The sequence below is a fragment of the Brachionichthys hirsutus genome, chromosome 12, assembly GCF_040956055.1.
Source record: "Brachionichthys hirsutus isolate HB-005 chromosome 12, CSIRO-AGI_Bhir_v1, whole genome shotgun sequence".
Taxonomy (NCBI): domain Eukaryota; kingdom Metazoa; phylum Chordata; class Actinopteri; order Lophiiformes; family Brachionichthyidae; genus Brachionichthys; species Brachionichthys hirsutus.
The window spans coordinates 7,071,018-7,090,955 of NC_090908.1; the positions used below are offsets into that span (position 1 = coordinate 7,071,018).

Genomic DNA, 19,938 nt, shown 5'->3' on the forward strand with positions numbered 1-19,938 from the left:
GGATGATTGGATATTAGCCCTGCTCAAAATGGGAAATGGATTTTACACACCATGGCTTTGTTTTCTCATTATCATCACTCTCCAAATGGAACCGTGCTTTCTGTATCAATAGCAGCTCGGGGAGCCACTTCATCAGCATGTTGTCAAACAAGATGACAAATTGTGCTGGTTAATCTTCTGCCATGTTCCTATGCTGCTGCATGTAAAGTTGTTATCTCCTTGGCAGCATTCCTGCCTTCTGTCCTCCTCTGTATGGCTTCATCTTATCTAAACTATCCCTGGCTACAACTCCGCCACTTCCACCTTCACTTAGTCTTAGCCACCACCCTAGTGGTTTCAGTAAAAATACGATGCAATTGGTATCATTGTCAAAAAATACTGTGTTCATCATTTCCTCCATAGGGAAGGGCAGTGTCCTCTTTTCTCTGTGCACATCTGCCTTGGAATATGTGGATTGTGTCAGCTTTGTAACATTGAGCAGAGCGACAATAACTCTTTCCTATCTCTCCAAATAAAAATAAAATAAAAAAAAAAATAATAAAAAAAAAATAAAAAAAAAAAATGAAAAAGCATTTGTTCCACATTACAATTACAGAAGGAATAAACTTTAACTACGGATGACGGGGGAACTAAATGCATTTCTAGGAGTGGACAGGAAAGCAGAGTGGGGGTCGGAAATGGGTCAGCATAGGTATGGGAACATTTGGTGACAGAGTGTTCTAGGTCATACAGACAGATCAAGTGTAAAATAGTGATAACTGTTCAGCGCCACTATTACTTCTGCAAAACCCATCAGATGTTCAGTGGTGCACATTTGAGTATTTTTTTGAAAAACCTAAAATCACAAAAAAACATTCAAAGAAAGAAATGACTGGCCTTTTCCCTTACCATTTTCATTGATAGTGGATTCCGTGTATCATCGAATGAAATCAGTCAATGAAAGTCATCAAACTCACTATGCAAAGTCAACATATATGAATTAGCAAAAGTTAATTTTAAAATTAATGGGTAATGGGTTGCCCAAAAGAAACCAGATTTTCATATAACATTAAACTATTATTAGTATTAGTATGTAATTCGTATTAAAATTTGTTGTACGTGTGCCAAATACAGTACTTTTTCCTTGGCATAATGTTTATGTCATTCATTCTTTTTTCTTACAGCTCGGATTTAATTCAATTTTTTTTGTGAATCTTAGATCTTAGATGTTAAGTGTTGGCTTTAAATGTTCTAAAATGTTTATATTGGGTTTTCTTTATTCTTTTTAACTTGTAATCTTGATCGTATTTGAAGATTTTTCTTGTTAGCACATCAATGTTAAAGACATCTCTTGGCTCTATATGACCTTTCCATGGATTCTTTCCCTGTTCACGCTGATTGCCCTGTGAACTCAGTGATTTGAAACATCTGTTTGACGTACTATATATGTCAGTCAGATGATTGCCGGCTTTTATCCTGGAGAAAGCATGTTGTGCCAAAACACTGATTTATGGAATGCAAAATTTGACCAAAAAAAAAGAAGATATCTGAGTCAGGGTGTCAAACTTCCACTGATCTTTTAAACACATGGAACTATACTTCAGATATGCGCTAACATTACATGATAACATAAAAAAAACATAGACACAGGTTTATCATCATCCATTTTTTTGGAAAATATTTTGCGAATATTTATTATAAAAATATAAATGTTTCCACTACAAATCATTTTACATTAGTAGCCAAGGCCATCTACATTTGCACACGTAAACTCTCACACAAACACACGAGTCAGTTTGAGACAAGAAATTAGGGATCTGGATATAGGGTGCATAACAGTATTGCTCTCTCAAATTTCCCAGTTTTAAAGTCAAAAATCAAAATACAGATAGCACTGACACATAATTTACTGTATGCTACAAAAACAACAACATTGAGCTGTATAATGTTAACAAATAAATAATAATGCAATCATAATTGCCTTCTTTATTGTATAAAAGAAAAAAAAAGAGAGCAGACAAATATAATTCAAAATAACATAAAATATAATACGGATGATTTTTGTCCCTTTTTTAATGACAATGTTGCACAAATTGTATTTATTCTTTTATACATACAAACATTTGTACAAAGAAGGATGGCCATCTACATACAGCGGGATCTGGTGCCAGTTGCTATCGCTGCGATGGTTTACATTATGTACATGCTAATCTGAACACATAGCAGCAACAGCAGTATCCACAGGTCGAACAAGTAAACAGACAACCTACTGACACACTGAACAGGGCTGGGTTTCCCAAAAGCACCAAAGCAAATTCCACCCGTCCATAAGCAAAGCTTAGTCCAAACCCAAGGCAATAACAATTCCATTCAAAGTGCTCAAATATTCCGTACTATAGTAAGTGCTTGGAAGAGGCTTAAAGATAGCACCGTTGTGGTTAAATATTACCCATCAAACATCATAAAGTACCAGAGTGCCAGTTTGGAAATACTGGCAATATATTGCATTGAGGGATTGACCGGGTGACATCAAAACCAGTGATCACCACATCTTTAAGTCTGTACTTTATAGTACAAAGTTCTAAGGTGCCTTTAGGAAATCCCATCCTGGACACGATGTACTCGGATATTATCTCAGTAAGCAATCATTTATCGGAAGTGTTGCATCTTTTTTAAACCATTTTCCCCCCTTGCTATTTTAGGGGCAGGGATAAAAAACCAGTTGCCTCCATGAGACTTGCGTCAGAGTAAAAGTCCAATATTAAAAAAAACCATAATAGAACAGATCCTTTTAGAGGAGGCACTCTAGATTTTGCATTAAACATACTCAGACTTATTGGTTCTGTTATTTCTATGCTAGAAAAAAGTATGCTGTGTTTAAACCAAACACTCTCAGATCAGGGCTGTGGATCTGAACCTGATGGACTATGTAGAGAACAAATCCCTTTAAAAAGTCAGGAATACCTGATGCTGTTTGGGGTTGATGTTGCTTAAACTGTCTTACCTAAAGGAGAACCTCTTCTGCACCAGAGCATGACTGACTGACCTTAATGGCACCACTTAATCTTATCCAAGATCTCTAATTTCTTCCATCAGTTTCTTGCATCTCGTTTTCCGTTTCTCGCCACTGTCCCTGTGAACCTGCACTCTCAGTGCCATGGCATGCTCTGCTTGATTCTCTGTTTCCATTTCCACTCATCATAAAGAGTAGAATGAACAGCTTGTAAAACCTGAGAGTTCACACAAAGGGCATTGGATGGAAGAAAAAGGAATATAACTGAACAACATCTGTTAATGAGCATCAGGAATATAGACGCCACCATGAAGTAAAGTCTGTGTGGGAAACGTGTTATGACCCCTTTACCTTCGAAGCACAGTGCCCCATGCATTGTACACGTGACTTCCGGAAGAATGAGACAATTAAACTGATTATCATCATTATTGCTTGTTTGCGTCTACTGAAAAGCAAACGCTAAATGTTAGAGCGAAAGATTAAAATGGCTTGGTTATCGTCTGTGTGTGTCCGTAACAACTTTTCTCATGGATAGAGAAAGAAGATGTAGGTAGTTAAGTCAAAATCTCGGACCTTAGGAAGAGTCCACATCCTGCTGGCTTTCATGCTCGTCTACACAAGGCGTTTCAGCAGTTTCACCACTTCATTCCAGAGGCTGCCAGTCAGGCTTGGTGGGAGGAGATTGTGAGCATGCCTCTCTCCTTGCAACTGTAAAGGGATCGCTATGCAATCCGGCATAGCCTATATTGGAAAGCTCTGGCTGGATGGTGGTTCAGTTCTTTTCTCGAAATCTGCAGTCCCGGTTTGACTCCTTGGCCAGATCTCACTGACCCCCCCATCTCTGAGCTCGCTACCCTCCTATTTGTCTGTAAGGCATCTCAAGTTGGGCACAAAGCGATTGAGGGCTGACGAGTAAGCCAGCTAACTTTCTGGAAGGTCTGATCTCTTCCCGCGTCTCCATCAGGACTTTATATAATCGAAAGAAGAAACAATGGAAGCCCTCATTTGAATCATATAATTTCTTCCTCCATTTCCGGTTTTACAAGTCACTTTTACACCACACCAACAGAGGGGTCTCTGGTGATTGTATTTGTTGGTCTCATCTTTTTAAACAGGTACTGGGCCATTCTTGGTGTGTGAGTCTAAAGCTTTGAGGCTGCTCACGATCTTCTTTTGTGGTCCTACGATAGTCACTCCAACCTTTTTCAGATCTCTGGTTTGTGAGAGAGAGAGGGAAGAGAGGAGAAGAGAGAAGGGAGGAAGGGGGTGGAAGATGAAACAATCAGGGAAAGAGATGTGATGGAGGGAAGGATGGGGAGAAAAATATGTTTGTTAGTGTTGGAGGATCTGACACTCCTGAGACATTCAATGACATGCTCCCAGTGATGTTCCCTTCACTTTCCCATGCATCTGTCATTCACAAAGGAGTGCACATCCCAGGAGGACATGGTTGCCTTATCTGGAGGCGGTCTACGGAGGAGGGGTATTGCCTCTGCTCTCCATCACTAGTAAACAGTGAGGCAGGCCTATGGGGCTACACTGACAGCTGCTGTTATGATCCTGTCACTGGTGGAAACAGAGGCATGCAAAGGCCACAGTGGCATAAAAGACCTAGTTTCCTGCATTGCATTGAACTGGATTTCTTTGACAGGGTAGATAAGAGTGTGGAGAGGAACAGCACTGGTACATGTTTAGGGTATCACAAAAAATCTGTTAACTTGGTAAGACCTTTAGACACTGGATGCATGCATTCAAGCAAAGGAAGACCCATGTGTATAGGAAGATTAAAGCATATTAATTCATGTGTGTTATGCATAATGCATTTCGTAATGCATTGTGGTTAGTCAGCTATTTGAAACATTATCAAAGAAAAATATATATTGACAACATCCTTGAAATTGCACTGCTCAAAAAGTCAAAGCAAATGATCTGACTCTTTCCTTTCTTGTAGTCACAAATAAAACACTGTATTAGTAGATGCAGTGGCGTTACATTCAGAGTGGCATCATTATCATAAAGGAGATGCTGAGCCGTTGACATGTTCTAGTATGCTTCAAAAATGGTCACATGTATTATTCAGTTGCAAGTAACCCATTTAGTTCTACAGCGCAGATGCCTGAAAAACATCCTGACTAGCCAGAAACTACAGGTGCGAAAAGTTACAGCATTGCTTCAATTGGTCTACAAAGTAAAGGGATAGTTAGCTACAAGACAGGTAAGATACATTTTGCATATAAACACTAGAATTTGTAGTCCAAATGAGTTTTTGTCTTTTCTTGCCATAGCAAATAAAAGCTAAGTTTCCATCCATTCTCTAACAATGTAAATTATGTTTGCAAATAAATCAGACAAAAGCTAACTTGTATTTTGGCCAGCTTATTTCTTGCCAGATATCAAAGGGCTTGCAAATGACATACAGTAGAAGCCTTTACAACCAGTTACTGTTCACTGATAATACTGTCTATTTGCACATCAGCATTTTTCAAAATGCAACTTCATATTTTTGCAACATGTAATATTCATCATATATGTAATATTAATCGACAGTACCGGATGCAATAACAGTGATGGAAACAGAGCTGTTGAGTTATAACTGAGTATTAACTAACTATCCCTTTTGAAAGTGAGAGCTCAATCAGCAATTCTGGCGATATGTTAGTGCTTCGAGGAGTCTTGGTCCTCCACCCACCATCCAGAGCCTGAGGAGGCGGAGAGAAGCTGGACATTAGAGTGTAGTGATTCCCATGGATGGCTCCCATTCTGGGCAAGTGGCCGGCGTGACATGGACCTCCGTCAGAACCACTCTACTGAGACACAGCCAGGTCCGGTAACATTACAACTTTTAAAATGAATGTTAGCAATTTTCACTTTTCATAAACTGGTAACTAACCAAACTAAACCAAACCTTCTCAGATCAGGGGTGTGGCTCTGAACCTGAGGAACTCTGTAGAGAACAAATCCCTTTAAAACGTAGAGTAATATGTGAAAAGTATTTTCAGGAATGTAGCTCTATGGATAGTACTGTACTATACTTATAATATAAAAGTGGCAAAAATAATGGGAAGAATCCCAAGTGACTGAGACTCTGCTCATGCCCATTTCCTTATTTATTTAATATTTATTGCTTTCATAACCATATGATCATTCTTCATTCATCTTTTTTTTAATACATAATGGGGACAGTGAAGAAATGCGGCCTTGAACCTTTAACCATTCCAAAAGCTATGACATTTTGAAATCAAGCAATGATACACATCACAACACAGTCAGGGTCAAGTCGCAACACATTGTATTTTGAAATGGAGAAGAACTTGAAGTCATTTGCACTTGAGTTATCCAGCTGATTATTTATAATGCAAAAAGTACACAGTATGCAGTTCCTGTTTCCGATATGTTGTGAAAACAAGTTAAAGTTTTAAAAACTGTGGACATGAAAGCGTAACCATCACTTAAATTTAGAAACACGTAATCCCTGTCTTACTGTTGTTCTATTGAGAACTATTGAGTCAACCCAGATGTGTGACATCTCATTTTTACATGGCAGAGGTTAGATTTTGCATTTTTTAGCTAATTTGTTCTCCCAATAAATAACAGTGATGATTTTAAGATGTTTTCTTGATCTGAATCAGGAATCTTGTAAACAACAGACCGTGACAGAATAAGAATGCATAGAAATACTGAAATATAAAACATATGAGGAATGAGTGTAAATCTGACTGATGGAACACACACACACACCCACTATCATGAAATGATTAACAGATGAACTTTCTTTCTACAACCTAATTTTGAATATTTTCCGGTAATTTGGTGTTGTCATTTTTTGAGGGAGGAACAAAAACAGGAATAAAATGTCAGCATTTATCTTTTTCAACAACCTTTTTGTCTACAGGTTAAGTAGAGTTCATCACTTCCTTAAAATACCTGAAATGTACGCTACAGAGATATGATGCAGTATTTTCTAGTCAATCCATTCCGTCTCATCTTGAAACAAAGTTCAATTACTCCAGCAGATGAGTCAGCACTCGGCAGTCAAGTATGATTCCTGCTCCTCGGCGGTCAGAGCATTGCCAAGCCTTGTGTCGAATTTCAGGGATTGGATTAAGACAGTACAAAATCAATATAGCAATCTATACTGAGCAATATATACCGGTAGTCCCATCCAAGTCTGATAGCCTAGTAGCTGAGCTAGCCCTGCATGCCCAAGCTGCAGCATTCAGTGAATTAATGCTGGAGATATCCAATTTAACATCTATCTATAGCAAACACACCCTAAACCATTTTTTCTTTAGTACAAGGACACTCCAGTGGATTTTAAATACCTTTTTTTTTTTTTTTTTTTTTTTAATGGATATCCAGTGTTCATTTTCAGCTGGTTTGGTTTTTGAAGAAAGAGTTGCATTGTTCCTCTTGTCCCTTCGGTGTCTTTGTTCTTACACATCACAGCACACTTCTGAACATGATAATAAGTTTTATGTTTCAGTTACAAGCCATTGCCGTTTATAGGTGTATAGCTGTCAACACAGGAAGCTGTCTTTGGCACAAATATATATATAGATATAAAAACTCCTTTTCGCTCTGTGGTACATTTAGGGAGACAAAAAAAAACAAAAAACAAACACTGTCCATGATTCATGACTGTTAAAGACTGGCTTCGGTAAGTCACAGAAAGAGGATCCATTTGCAATGACCACCACGCTCAAGCTGCCCTAGGGTCAGCCATCAACAGGGAATGACTCCTTTGATCAAAACACTTATAAAAGTCCGATTATTTACCAGTCCCAATTCACATCAATTAAACTAGCAGCAGGCTAACAATATAAAAACGTAAAACCAATCTGCTTTTATTAACTTTTCCCAGCTTTGTTTCAGTAGGAGTTTAACTATCCATCCTGAGTTTATATTTTACTATCGCTGTGCTTGATATATACACCATTCATTTCAGTCTAAGTGCAGGACTGGGTCCATATTCTGATTCTCTATCTAAGAGCCTTTTGTCAAACTGAAGGTTACTGTCAGAGCAAAATGTATAATCTCTGACTCCCCTGTTAGCGCTGCACTATCTTGTAACATTGCAGCATATGCTGTAACAAATAGCATGACTTTCACATCATCTCCCCCCCAAAACCTTCTATTGCTACTGTCATGTTCACAGCAGGAAAAACATTTCACATAACCCATGGTATTGCCAAATATATTTGGAGGAGCCAGAATGGCTGGATTGCTATCAAAATGTACTGACTTAAAATTTATTTTCTGATCCTCTTTGCTTGGTCCGGCATTTTAATGCTAACCAGTACTGAGTGTGAACACATGCATTTGATAGCTATGCTTTTATTTTCCCCTGCAAAGGCCCTCCTCTCTTCTCTTTTATCTTGTTAAATTCCCCCCTGTCATTCTCAAATAGTTTGCCTCTTAATCCCGCTCCCTAACGGTGCTATCCTGCTCTCTTTCTCTCATTCTGTTCCTTTATTTACCTCTATTTAAATTGTTCACCTTTTCCTTATGTGGTCGACAGTGAGAGCATGCTAAAGGCTTGTCATTATGAATGACCATGACTCATCTGAGCAACTTTGGTAAACGCTCTATAGTTTTAATGTGTGTGTGTGTGTTGCTCACCGAGAAACTCTTCAAATTCAGGGGTACTGGTAGCTTTATGTGTATGTGTGTGTGTGGTTGTCTTACTCTGTCGAGGTCTTGGCCAGGGTGTCACAAGAGCTGTAGCTGACCCCAGAGAAAGCCTCCTTACAGGGTAAGGTCCTCATCCCATCCATCCAGTCACCCATCGTCCCCATCGAGGGGACCTCTGAACTGCTCCTGTCCAATAACAAGTTGGCCGGCCTGAGAGGGCACATGTGGAGCAAGACAGGATAAGCAAATAGATTATAAACAAAAAATAAATCCCCAAGGTTAATGAACTTTAATATATTCAGATTAACCAGAAGGCACTCTGGGAGCACATACGCCCATCAAGCAAATTCACAAAATCCCAGAATTTGTACAAATTTTCGTTATACTGGGGCGGCTGTGGCTCAGTTGGTAGAGTGGGTCGTCCAGTGATCAGAAGGTCAGTGGTTCGAATCCCAGCTCTGACTGTCTGCATGTCAAAGTGTTCTTGGGCAAGACGCTGAACCCCAATTTGCTCTGGCAGCACCTTGCATGGCAGCAGTCACCCACTGGAGTGTGAATGTGTGTGTGAATGGGTGAATGTGAGGCCTCATGTAAAGCGCTTTGAGCACTATACGAGTGCAGTCCATTCACCATTTACTGTATTAAACTTCATTCTGCTCCCTGCTTTGCCATCATCCACATATAAGGAATATATTACAAAATAATCTTACCAGGGTTAATACAAAATTTATAAATATTTGTTTTGGGTATATAAGCATTGAACCTCTCACTTCCTACTAAGTATATTCAGTACAGCCTGGAATTTAGAGCAATGAAGCCTTCAAGTGGCCGTGTGGGCTCATGAAATGCTATTTAAGTGACATAAATAGCTGCCTTGTTTGTAGTTTTTTTATTTGCTGGACAATTTACAGTGAGCCGTGCAGTAGGTGAGTTGGCCCCTCTTTCAGCCTTGCAGTGTTTTTTTGTCTTCTATAGATCTGTCATTTGAGTGCTGTTAACATCAAGAGGCAGTGTCAGGATGGGCACCAGGGTGTTCATAATCAGATCGAACAACAACACTACATCTGAGCGTACACACCAGAAAAACAGAACCAAGTGTTAATCAGGCCTCTTGTATTGAGTGCTCTTCATCAAGGACACACACACACACACACATAGATTTGTCTTGTGATTTTGTTGCATACAGTGAGTCAGTAAAACACCTTTGGACTTTGAATACAAAGGGGAAATCAAATGTCATACTTCCATAATGACCACATTAAAGAAATAAATTACTCTCAAAAACAGCATAATAATCTGTCCAATATCAGTTACAGATTTCTGCAGTACGAGAGCCATGGAGCGAAATGCAGCCTTAGAATTGATTAGACTTGATGTTTCAATTGGATCAAATCAAAATAAATTCCCTGTTTGGGCTTTAGAGAGCTCGGTCAGCAGTACAAGGTGAAGTAAAGGCTGCCGGATGTGTGCTGATTGATGATCGCAGTAGGCGTGGGAAGAGGATGGCGAAGGGAAGTACATATAGAAATAAAAATATGAGAATGGAGAAGAAGCTGCAGATGACAAAGAAACAGGTTTAATCTCTGCTTGTCATTCCCAATGCTCTGTTTCACGTAAAGCGGGTTGAATGTTGCTATTGCGAAACATGATCACAATAAGGCAAGTAATGGGAATCAAAGTCAAATCCAAATGAGTTTAAAGTAGGATTCAGAGTAACCAACACAACAGTGATTGGTCAAATCACTCCAGGTCTTAAATTTATGAGTGGCATTCTCAACTCGTGTTTTCGAGGGGACAGGCGGCACCTGCCTGGCAGCAGAGACAAAGGCTCCGACGTCAAGACGTGCACAAAGACTCCGACACATGCATGAACGCTTGGCCACATATGTGCACATAAGGAAACAGAAACTTTCAAACAAGACAGGACACGATAGGAAAAAAAACCCACATCCCTCTGGGAACACTATTTACAGCCTTGTAAATAAACTCATTAGAATTACAGAAAGTCCAGCACTGTCTGACTGGTATGGATTTGCATGGGGGTTAGATTTTGGGGCATAATACACTAGGCAAGGCTTCCCCAGGAAGGTGTCATTCCAAAAACCAGGCAGAGAATAAATCAACTGGATATTTGTCCTAAATATATTTGAAATAGTAGTAACTTTAGCAAATTCTTCATGGGAAATTAAATCCTGAGTCATGTACATGAAATACATTTTTAAAATGTACATACATCTCAAATGCATTCCAACCATCTCTGGGAGTCTTGTAGAAATTCATCATTTATTTTCTGTGTGAAATGATATATAACACTGCACCAAATAATACTATTGCCATTTGTCAATATTTACTTCATCATAATATTATGTCAGAAAAAAACATACACATTTTAAGATGGAGAACAAGCTTGACCTTAGTTAACATAAAATGTGTCTATACTTTCATGTTGAGGAATATCAAAGTAACAACTATTCAGTTTAGTGAAAGGTATTCTTACTGGAGTAGCCTTTTTTCTGTTGTTGGATATGAGACATAAGGTACTACATTTAAACTTTACTCTCTGTATTTTCCACTCTTGCAAAATATATTTGGATTCAAAGAAGCAAAATATTGGAAAAACAAAGCAAAACAAAAAAATCATGACGCCGCCGCCGTTTCACCTCATTTATTGAAGGGATAAAAACACCATCCTAATCCAATAAAGACAGAGCAAAAAAGCAATATGAGATCTCAAGCAGAGACAGGATGCATTGGAGGCAGTAGAGTGGGTGTTGTTACAATGATTGAGTCTTTTCCTGCCAGATCAGAGGCCTGTCCAAATTCTGGGGGCCTCCAGGAACCCCTAGAGGGACTGGTGAGTAGAAAAAAGCAGGAGGTGGGGTGGTTTGAATTAGGGGGTAGAAAAGGAAGTGTGTGAATGTCCCTCAGAGGACAGTAGAAATGCTTTAAAAATGCAAACGTAAAAGTTACCATTTTTAAAGTAGCACAAGGAATGATTCTGAATGTGAGAACTGACAAAAGAAGTTGTTAGAGGAACGTATTTATTTTTCTCTCCTGCATCCATCTCTGTTTTTTTTTAATCCCACTTCATTCACTACTTTCTTCTCCCGTCTCCTGACACACTGATAAGCAAATCTCAAATGACCTTGTTTTCCACTACCTTATCATTGTCTTTGTTTCTTTTGCGGTTACATTTCCAGCAACATCATTAGCAGCTTGAAGGAAAAGAACGCTGGAGAGTGAACAGGAAAACAGAGGGATGCGACAAAGAGGAAGAAAGGGAAAAGGAAGCATTTGTTTGACGGCAGAAGGGGGGATTCACAACTCCTCTTGAACTTCGTGCCACATAAGAATATTTAAATTGACAAGAGAATAATATTTATCCCATCATTTCATTTTCCATATTCTGCACATTTATTATTCTGACCTCCAAGTGACCAGGCCTGTGTATTCTCCTGTTTTTAGAGCTCTCCAGGGAGGAGTGAGGAAGATGAAGAGCGCCGCATGAACAGAAGTATGTGGGCATGGCAGGATGAGAGTAACACAAATCTCACTGTGTTACTGGGGCAAGTCCCAGAATGCCAGAGGAAGAGATTCAATCAATAGTATTTTGTCTTCACACAGATGTTGGCATTCCTGCAATAATGGATGGCTTTATCTGAATTATTACATGTGTATGTTTTTATCCTAATTATTTAGTACCCTTAACTGGAACTTTTTCTCGAATGGAAATATTTAATGTTACTCTACAGGCCAAGACTCAGACCTAACCCTGCCCCTTACGTTGCTCAGCTCCATCTGTAGCTGAGAGCCTGACCTCACATCCATTTACATCCTCTGAAGCTCCTCAACTCTATTTCTAGTCCAGCCTTGGCTATAATAAAGATCCTTTAATGTATCACAGGAAAGTATTATCTCATAGATCTGATATCTCATGCATTAAAGCGGCAGTGACTTACTCGCCACTACGACTTGTACAAGTTCATGTTTTCCCATATTTAAAAACAGTTGGTTAAGACCATCGCCATGTACCCAAACATAAAACTAACATATTAAATCTCAAAACCTGAAAAAAAAAAAAACGCCTGCAAAGACAGTACAACAGACAGTGTCCGCTGATCCTGACTGGGCTCCTGTTGGCCCATAATTAGTCTCTGAAAGCTAACCTTGTCCCACTGACCCCAGTTTCTTTCCATCCACATGTGAGGACAGTAAGATCTGACCAGGTCCCACCCCTGAAGCCACCAGATGATCTATGCCAGTCCCGGGCACTGATTTTTGCTTTGTGGAGGAAGGGTTGCTCCATTACCCAGCCAGGACAGCCCCGAGACAAACGAGGTGCGTGGAGCTGAGTGCAGCTGCTCCCGCTGTGCCACCACACACACACACACACACGCACACACGCACACACGCACACACGCACACACGCACACAGATCTCATAAATCACCACAGCCGCCTCGGTCGGCCAGCTTGTGCTCACCCGGTGTTAAAAGCCAATCAGGGAAATTACATGCAAACTCCAAGGGACCTATTTTCACTTTCTTAAGAAATCATTAGTCAATGTTATGAGCTCTGACGTCTCCATAATACCACAGCAGTCCGCCGTAGACCAAGCGTCTGTCACCCTCTCTACTTGAAATTGACAACTAAACATGGGGTGCTCTGGTTCCCCACGGCCCCCTGGGACGGAATGGTCCCAAAAAAGGAGCAAAGCATAAGGGCAAGTGAAAAGGAGGCTACAATGATACACAAGAACAAGAGAACACGCAGACCAAAGCGACATGAGATGGGATAAGAGAAAGATTACCCTAAATTAAAACAGTCTGATATAAATATGTTTTATAATAAGCTAACTTCCTTGTAATTCTCTGCAAACACAGAAAGCAGGACGTTAATCTTTATATCAAGTTCTTGTAGAGTTCCTGATTTTAATACCGAACACGGTAAGACGATGAGACATTTAGATCTGGGGGGAAAAAAACTCCCATTTTCTTCATATTTTTTATTGTCTGTTACATTACTAGTGCTTGATTATGGGACAATGAAACCAATGCGTTCTGATCAGTCAGAACAGAGTACGGTATACACTGACCTTCAGTAACCCATAATGTTGTACATGGAAATTAGAATGGGAAAACCTCTGTTGGCAAGTAACAGGAAACAGAGGCAGCTAGAGGAACAGAAGCTACATTCATGTGTCACCTGGTTTTGTATTATTAATTTGTGATATCCTGATTTATATATAACACATAACTGAGTCATTAATACTCGTTTCCTTTAATTCAAAGCACTTCCTTGAAAGTTGCTCACTCATTCACATCTAGCAGGCTTTAGAATTCCAAAAGGGTGAGCCGCAGGGTAATCGTTACTCAGGCTTTACACCTGTAAGCAGCTCATTTGCTCTGTTTAGTTTTATATGATCAGGCATCAAACTCCGCAACAGAAAGAGAATTGAAGATGTAAAATCCATCTGATACCTCGAAGTTGTGTTTGCTGTAATCTTGAGGCTGCCCGGGTTGCGGATGAGCTTATCCAGGATACTGACAATCTGTTCAAACTTGGGCCGGTTGTTCCTCTCCTTCTGCCAGCAGTCCAGCATTAACTGGTAGAGGGTAGCAGGGCAGTCCATTGGTGGGGGGAGGCGGTAACCCTCATCCACAGCCTTTATTACCTACATGTATGAAAAGGCAAGAGTTGAGAAAAGACACAACATTTGATGTATAGCATTTACAGTTTTGTTATTGGTCTTTAACATATACTGATGCAACCCTCTGAGGATATATCACCACAATCTACTGCAACAAATACATTACACTTATTTTTTTCTGTGTCTTAATAAGAACTTCAACTTCAGTCTTGCACAATATGAATAAGACATCTACCGGTAATCAAATCAGTGGTTGTTATTCCCTTCACTTATAATCACATGAATGCTGGAACAGTTCTGCAAAGGTGTCTGCATCAAACAGGTACCCCTTAAAAAGGAAGTGAGCTTTTCAACATGGCAGTACTCACATCCTGATTGGACATCTCCCAGTATGGCCGTTCCCCATATGACATCACTTCCCAGAGCACAATGCCATAACTCCATGCGTCACTGGCTGATGTAAACTTCCTATAGGCAATAGCCTCTGGCGCTGTCCATCGGATTGGAATCTTACCTCCCTGAGAGAAAGCGAGCGTGAGAAATACTTTTTTTAGCAACATTTGTCACAATTTGAAGCTTATATTTAACAGTAGCAAGGAAAAAAAATGTGACACTAAATTAGTCTTAATTGGTGTCATTGAACCTCATTGTCAAAAAGATACATTGTAATTAGTTTAAATCAAAAAGTGTGAGAATCAACCATAAACTATTGGGAAAAAACACATACACACAGTATTAAAGCATAATCCAATGTTTCCTGCTTAACTTCTCACTGCAGTCTGTTGTCACTTCAGCTGGGAAGTAGGACAAATTATCCAAATAGGACCAATGAACCAAAGTCGATGGCAGCCAAAGTAAATAGAGCCATCAGCCAAGTCTCTCAACTCAGGCTTGGTATTGTGCTCTCACACATGTACACACTACCCGCTAAAAAAACACACTTTTTCCTAATTGTAAGGAACCAGTCAAGAATGAAACTGCTCTTAGACTCATACTGTACCCACCTGCTCACTAAAAGGTCAGAGTGCAAGGACACAATACACACTGCACACAGAAACATACATAAACTCAGTTAAATAAAGATTTATTCTTAAAAGTGGAGACTAGAGAATAAAAAAAAAGATAATTCTGCTAGGGGGCATGTGTGGAAGGTTTTTGGTTACTATAATATTACAGAGTTTATTATTCTGAACTATTATTTTAGATTATGTATTTCTGGGAGAAAGGCAAACGGCACACTGACTGTTTATTTGACAAGCAATTCTCAGCCAGCAAATTACACTGTTTAAAGGGGCAGCACGCATGAATGACCACAGGTTCCTATGAGGAAAATTACCACACACACCCACACACAAGGAAAGGATAGGAGTTGAGTTAAAAGTGCTGTGTGACTGTTAAGGTTTAGAATGGTGAAAGTATTACAACAAAATGTATTGCATGTTTGCAATTTATAAAACATATCACCAGAAAGCACTAAAATGTCATACTTTATATGCACAGTTTGAACCCAACTCTTAAAAATTAAGTTAAGTTAAGGCCAAGCTGTCAAGTAAATGTGATCTGCAAGTGGTGAATTGGAAGAAGCATTAATTATATCCTTAGTAAAATGGAAAGACAATGTGGAGATGAAATAATTTTCATGTCTTGAGATTATTGGAATTTCAAAAATAGATATGAGATATGCCACTGATGAAATAGGTGTTGTGATGTGTTGTAGACATTTTGTCTTATTTGCTCATGTTAAAAACACATGTACCAAGATTGATGAACTTCATCTAATTCCTGCAGAGCTTTGAACTGTACGTTTTGTAGATGTTGTGCATTCAATCAAGGCTCATGGTTCTTCTCCACATCCCCAGGTTGAGAGAACATACATTTTGGTTTTAACAAAGCTCTGCATTCTAGTTGAGAAAATGCTCTTATTCAGATAAATAAAAAACGGAAAGAGAAGATTTAAACCTCTAATAAAATGCTGTACAGTAAGATACATATATACTACAATACATAAGGAGTGTTATGTAACATGGCTTATAGGCAATGTGTTTCTCCAAATAATGGTGTGCCCCAGGCCAGTGCCTGCAATATTTAGTTATGCTGTCATTCATATGCTTAATTGTGGATTTGTTCCAGCTCACCCTGGTGGTGTAAGCCGCCTCCGGGTCATCCTCCAGGACTCGGGACAAGCCGAAGTCTGACACTTTACACACCAGATTGCTGTTGACCAGGATGTTCCGGGCTGCCAGGTCTCTGTGAACGTAGCCCATGTCTGACAGATACTTCATGCCAGAGGCAATGCCACGCAGCATGCCGACCAACTGGATACCTGTAAACTGGGCATCGTGTTTCTAAAACAAGGACGAGAGGGAAGAAATAACACTGGGCTAAAACTGTTAATTATACACGTGCATAAAAGGTATGAATGTACTAACACACAAAGGGTGTCTGAACTTTCTGAGTACCTAAATAAAATTAAACCATTCGACAAAAGTATCCAATTTTTCATTAAACTTTTAAAACCACCTCTGAACTATGAAGCAGCAAATCATGGCTGTACTAATGTGTGGCGCCAAGCATTTAACTACATTGGTCTTGTCTTCAGTTTCTTGAGTTGAAAAATATATGCTATACAGTATATGCAAACTGTATAAGCTTTATATATTTTAATTAGAAAGCAAGTAAATCCAAATTGAGACATACAAATCTATTTATGTCAATTCTTAATTTCTCAACAGCATTTTAGCTTGATAAATGTTTGCAAAGTAGTTAGATACAAACATTTATATCTGTTGTATATACTGTATATGCATATGTACACATTGTTATGGTTTGTCTTGACTCCATTTTGCTTGATATTGAATTTGTATGTTGTACTTCCATCCAATTTTCTTCACAGGCACTTTGTTCTTTGGTCTGTGTTTGTCTAACATTGCATCATTTGCAAGAGTAGAGAAGATGAATTTCCTCTTCTCCCATTTCATCTGCAGCAAGTATGTACCCCTGGCCCACTCAGCAGAGTCGCCGAATAGGTTTGCATATGGTCCAGCAGGAGACTATAATGTATTGTATGCTGCAAGCATGTCTGTGTGACACATGTTCAATGATGAAGTGCAGGCCTCTTGGAAAACAACAGCTACTCCTCCTTGTATGTTTGTGGATGCTCTGCAAACACAGGTATGGAAAGCTAAAACAGGCATGAGAACATGTGCTTTCATGCCAGTGGTACGCCTTGGTTTTTGTTTTGTGGCTTTTTTCAGAGGCAGGTCAATTCCTCTTAAAATAGAAAGAGCAAGTGTTCCTTCACGCAAGTGTGCCCTGTGATGCATCATAAACCATTCTCTGTTCCAAATATGCATCTGTACATGTAATTACTTACCCTCAGGAAACTGTCCAGGGATCCATTCTCCATGTATTCTGTGACGATCATGACGGGTTTACCTGTGACACAAGTTCTTCCATTACAAACTGGGAATGACTTAATGAATGACAGAAACACACTCCAAAACAGTAGATGCCCACAGCCCAAACACATCGATGTCAGAGTTGCTCTTTATCGCTGGTCACAGGGAGTCAGCAGGCATGCTGTAACTTAAGGAAGACGTTCATGGAAGATGATAAGGACCAGGTTCAGCTCCACTTTTCTGTCTGTCGCCCACACGTATAAACACTCAGCAGAATGAAATGATCACAGCCACAGCTGAAGGGCCCCAGCAGGTCAGTTGTCGAAATGGGACATCTTTATTTCTGCGTGTTGATTTGACTTTAAATCCACACTATCATCTGTATTTAATCAGACTCGGGTGGGGCGTTCCTCTAAAGAAACTGTTAAATCAACCATGAACCACATGGGTGTAAGGACTTACTTGTGGCCTAGATGGCTTAATTCTGACTCCTTCACTCTCGACGTACCATCACCCATTTGTGTCTTCTCCATTTTATTCTGATTAATGCGCCCCTGCCCTCTTTAATTTCCATCCTGCTTTTTCTTTGTCCTTTTTTTCCCTTTTTCTCTGTTTCCCCATCTCCTCATACTTCCCTTTTCCTGTCCAATAATGATATGACCTAAGACGGTGATGGAATCGCCCTCGCAAAATAAACAAATTCACTACTCTCAATGGGGGGAAAACAAAACACTCCATTAATAATGACGGAGGTTGACTCACTCGTTATCTTAATGATATCAAATCAGATCTGTGTTAATCCTAATGTGCCGCAAATTATAAAGTCTCGATAGGACGATCATATTCAGACACATCCTCACTGAAACAACAAACAGCTTAAAATGAATGAACCCAGACAAAATCTTTTAGTCATGCTAAGATCATAAAAATGTCAAAAAGAAACAGTCATGATACAATGTATACAAGCATTTTGTGTTTCTCAATTTTCCTGTGAAGACTGTAATTTAAGGTTTTCACGATGACATGCGCTTACAATTACAGTAAGAAATACAGATACCATAAACACTCTCATCTCATCCGCCCCTCCCTAAAAGGCTGTGATGGACCGCTTCATTTACCAGCGGATGGCTTTTATAGTCACAGTCAGGAAGACACACTCCCGGCCGTCCCTCCTGTCCTCCACCCGCTCCCCTTCCCGTTTTCTTTCTATTCTCAATATTGGCAGCAAAGATAAAGGCCCCAAAGCCTCATTTGTTCTGTGAACACTACTGTCTGTATGTGTGTGTAAGTGAAAATGTAGACTTGTGTATAGGAGTGATATGCATATGTGTGTGTGTGTGTGTGTGTGTGTGTGGATGTGTGTGTGCGTGTGCATGTGCATGTGTGATTACACACGCCTGCAAATATGTGGCCTGTGGATCAGCCAAAAGCAGCAGCAAGGTAAATGGGCTGTGAAAGTCTCAGGATTATTAAGAATTAAGAGGAGCATCTTAATAAATCACCCTGGAGCAGTGTCGGCATGTGTGTGTGTGTGTGTATGTGTGTCAGTACAGCATAGGAAATGAACCTTCTAAAACTGTGCCCTGAATGTCCATATGCTGCTCAAACATGTTTAAGATATCCCTCCAAAAATACATGGACACACACTCTCTCTTTATCACACACACACACACATACATCCCGCCTGGTGCTAAATATTTGGGTTCCCCTTCATCTACAAGCAGTAAATGAAACCACACTTGTGTGTTATTACAGGGTTTCCCATTGGTTGGATGTTAATAGGAAGATTTGTGTAAGATTTGTTACACAAACAGTCTGAATGATGAGGAATAACACACATAAAATCTTTTTGGACTCGTTTTATCTCAGGGTGTCCTGTGTAAGGTTGAATAACACAGAGCGAGACAAAGAAGAGGACTTGTCTGTAAGTGACCTTATTTTCATTTTTTTCTTTATTTGGTCCCTTTTCTGAAGAAAACGTTTAGCTTCTGCATAAAAGAAATTACATTACGAATGTCTCTTTGTTTATTTTTTTTTAAACTTGCCACAGTGCAGTTCTGAAAAATCAAGTTTAGCAGTCCTCTGACTAGTCTGCCAAAAACTGCAGAAAGAAAAGAAGGGGAAAGAGGACGGTTATTTAATCAGCACAGTATGGTCCGAATGACTGGTCTGCTGCTCGCTGTGCTTTGCGCTTTGATTTCTTATTTGACAATGCTGTTTCTAATTAGAAGTCGTGCTTTGGAGTCATGCTTTGGAGTGAGTGGAATC

The 19,938-nt window shown here is 39.6% G+C and overlaps 1 protein-coding gene across 1 annotated transcript in view; it reads right to left on the minus strand.

The window, feature by feature from the left end:
• Nucleotides 1–4,099: 4,099 nt before the first annotated feature.
• The window catches only part of epha3 (eph receptor A3), an 80,316-nt gene continuing 64,477 nt past the window's right edge, over nt 4,100–19,938 (minus strand). Inside the window, exons 12-17 of the mRNA XM_068746031.1 lie at nt 17,646–17,707; nt 16,408–16,617; nt 14,641–14,790; nt 14,103–14,296; nt 8,678–8,833; nt 4,100–4,205 (exon numbers count right to left, since the gene is read on the minus strand). Coding sequence (XP_068602132.1) covers nt 4,100–4,205; nt 8,678–8,833; nt 14,103–14,296; nt 14,641–14,790; nt 16,408–16,617; nt 17,646–17,707 — 878 coding nt within the window. The remainder of the gene's footprint in view (nt 4,206–8,677; nt 8,834–14,102; nt 14,297–14,640; nt 14,791–16,407; nt 16,618–17,645; nt 17,708–19,938) is intronic.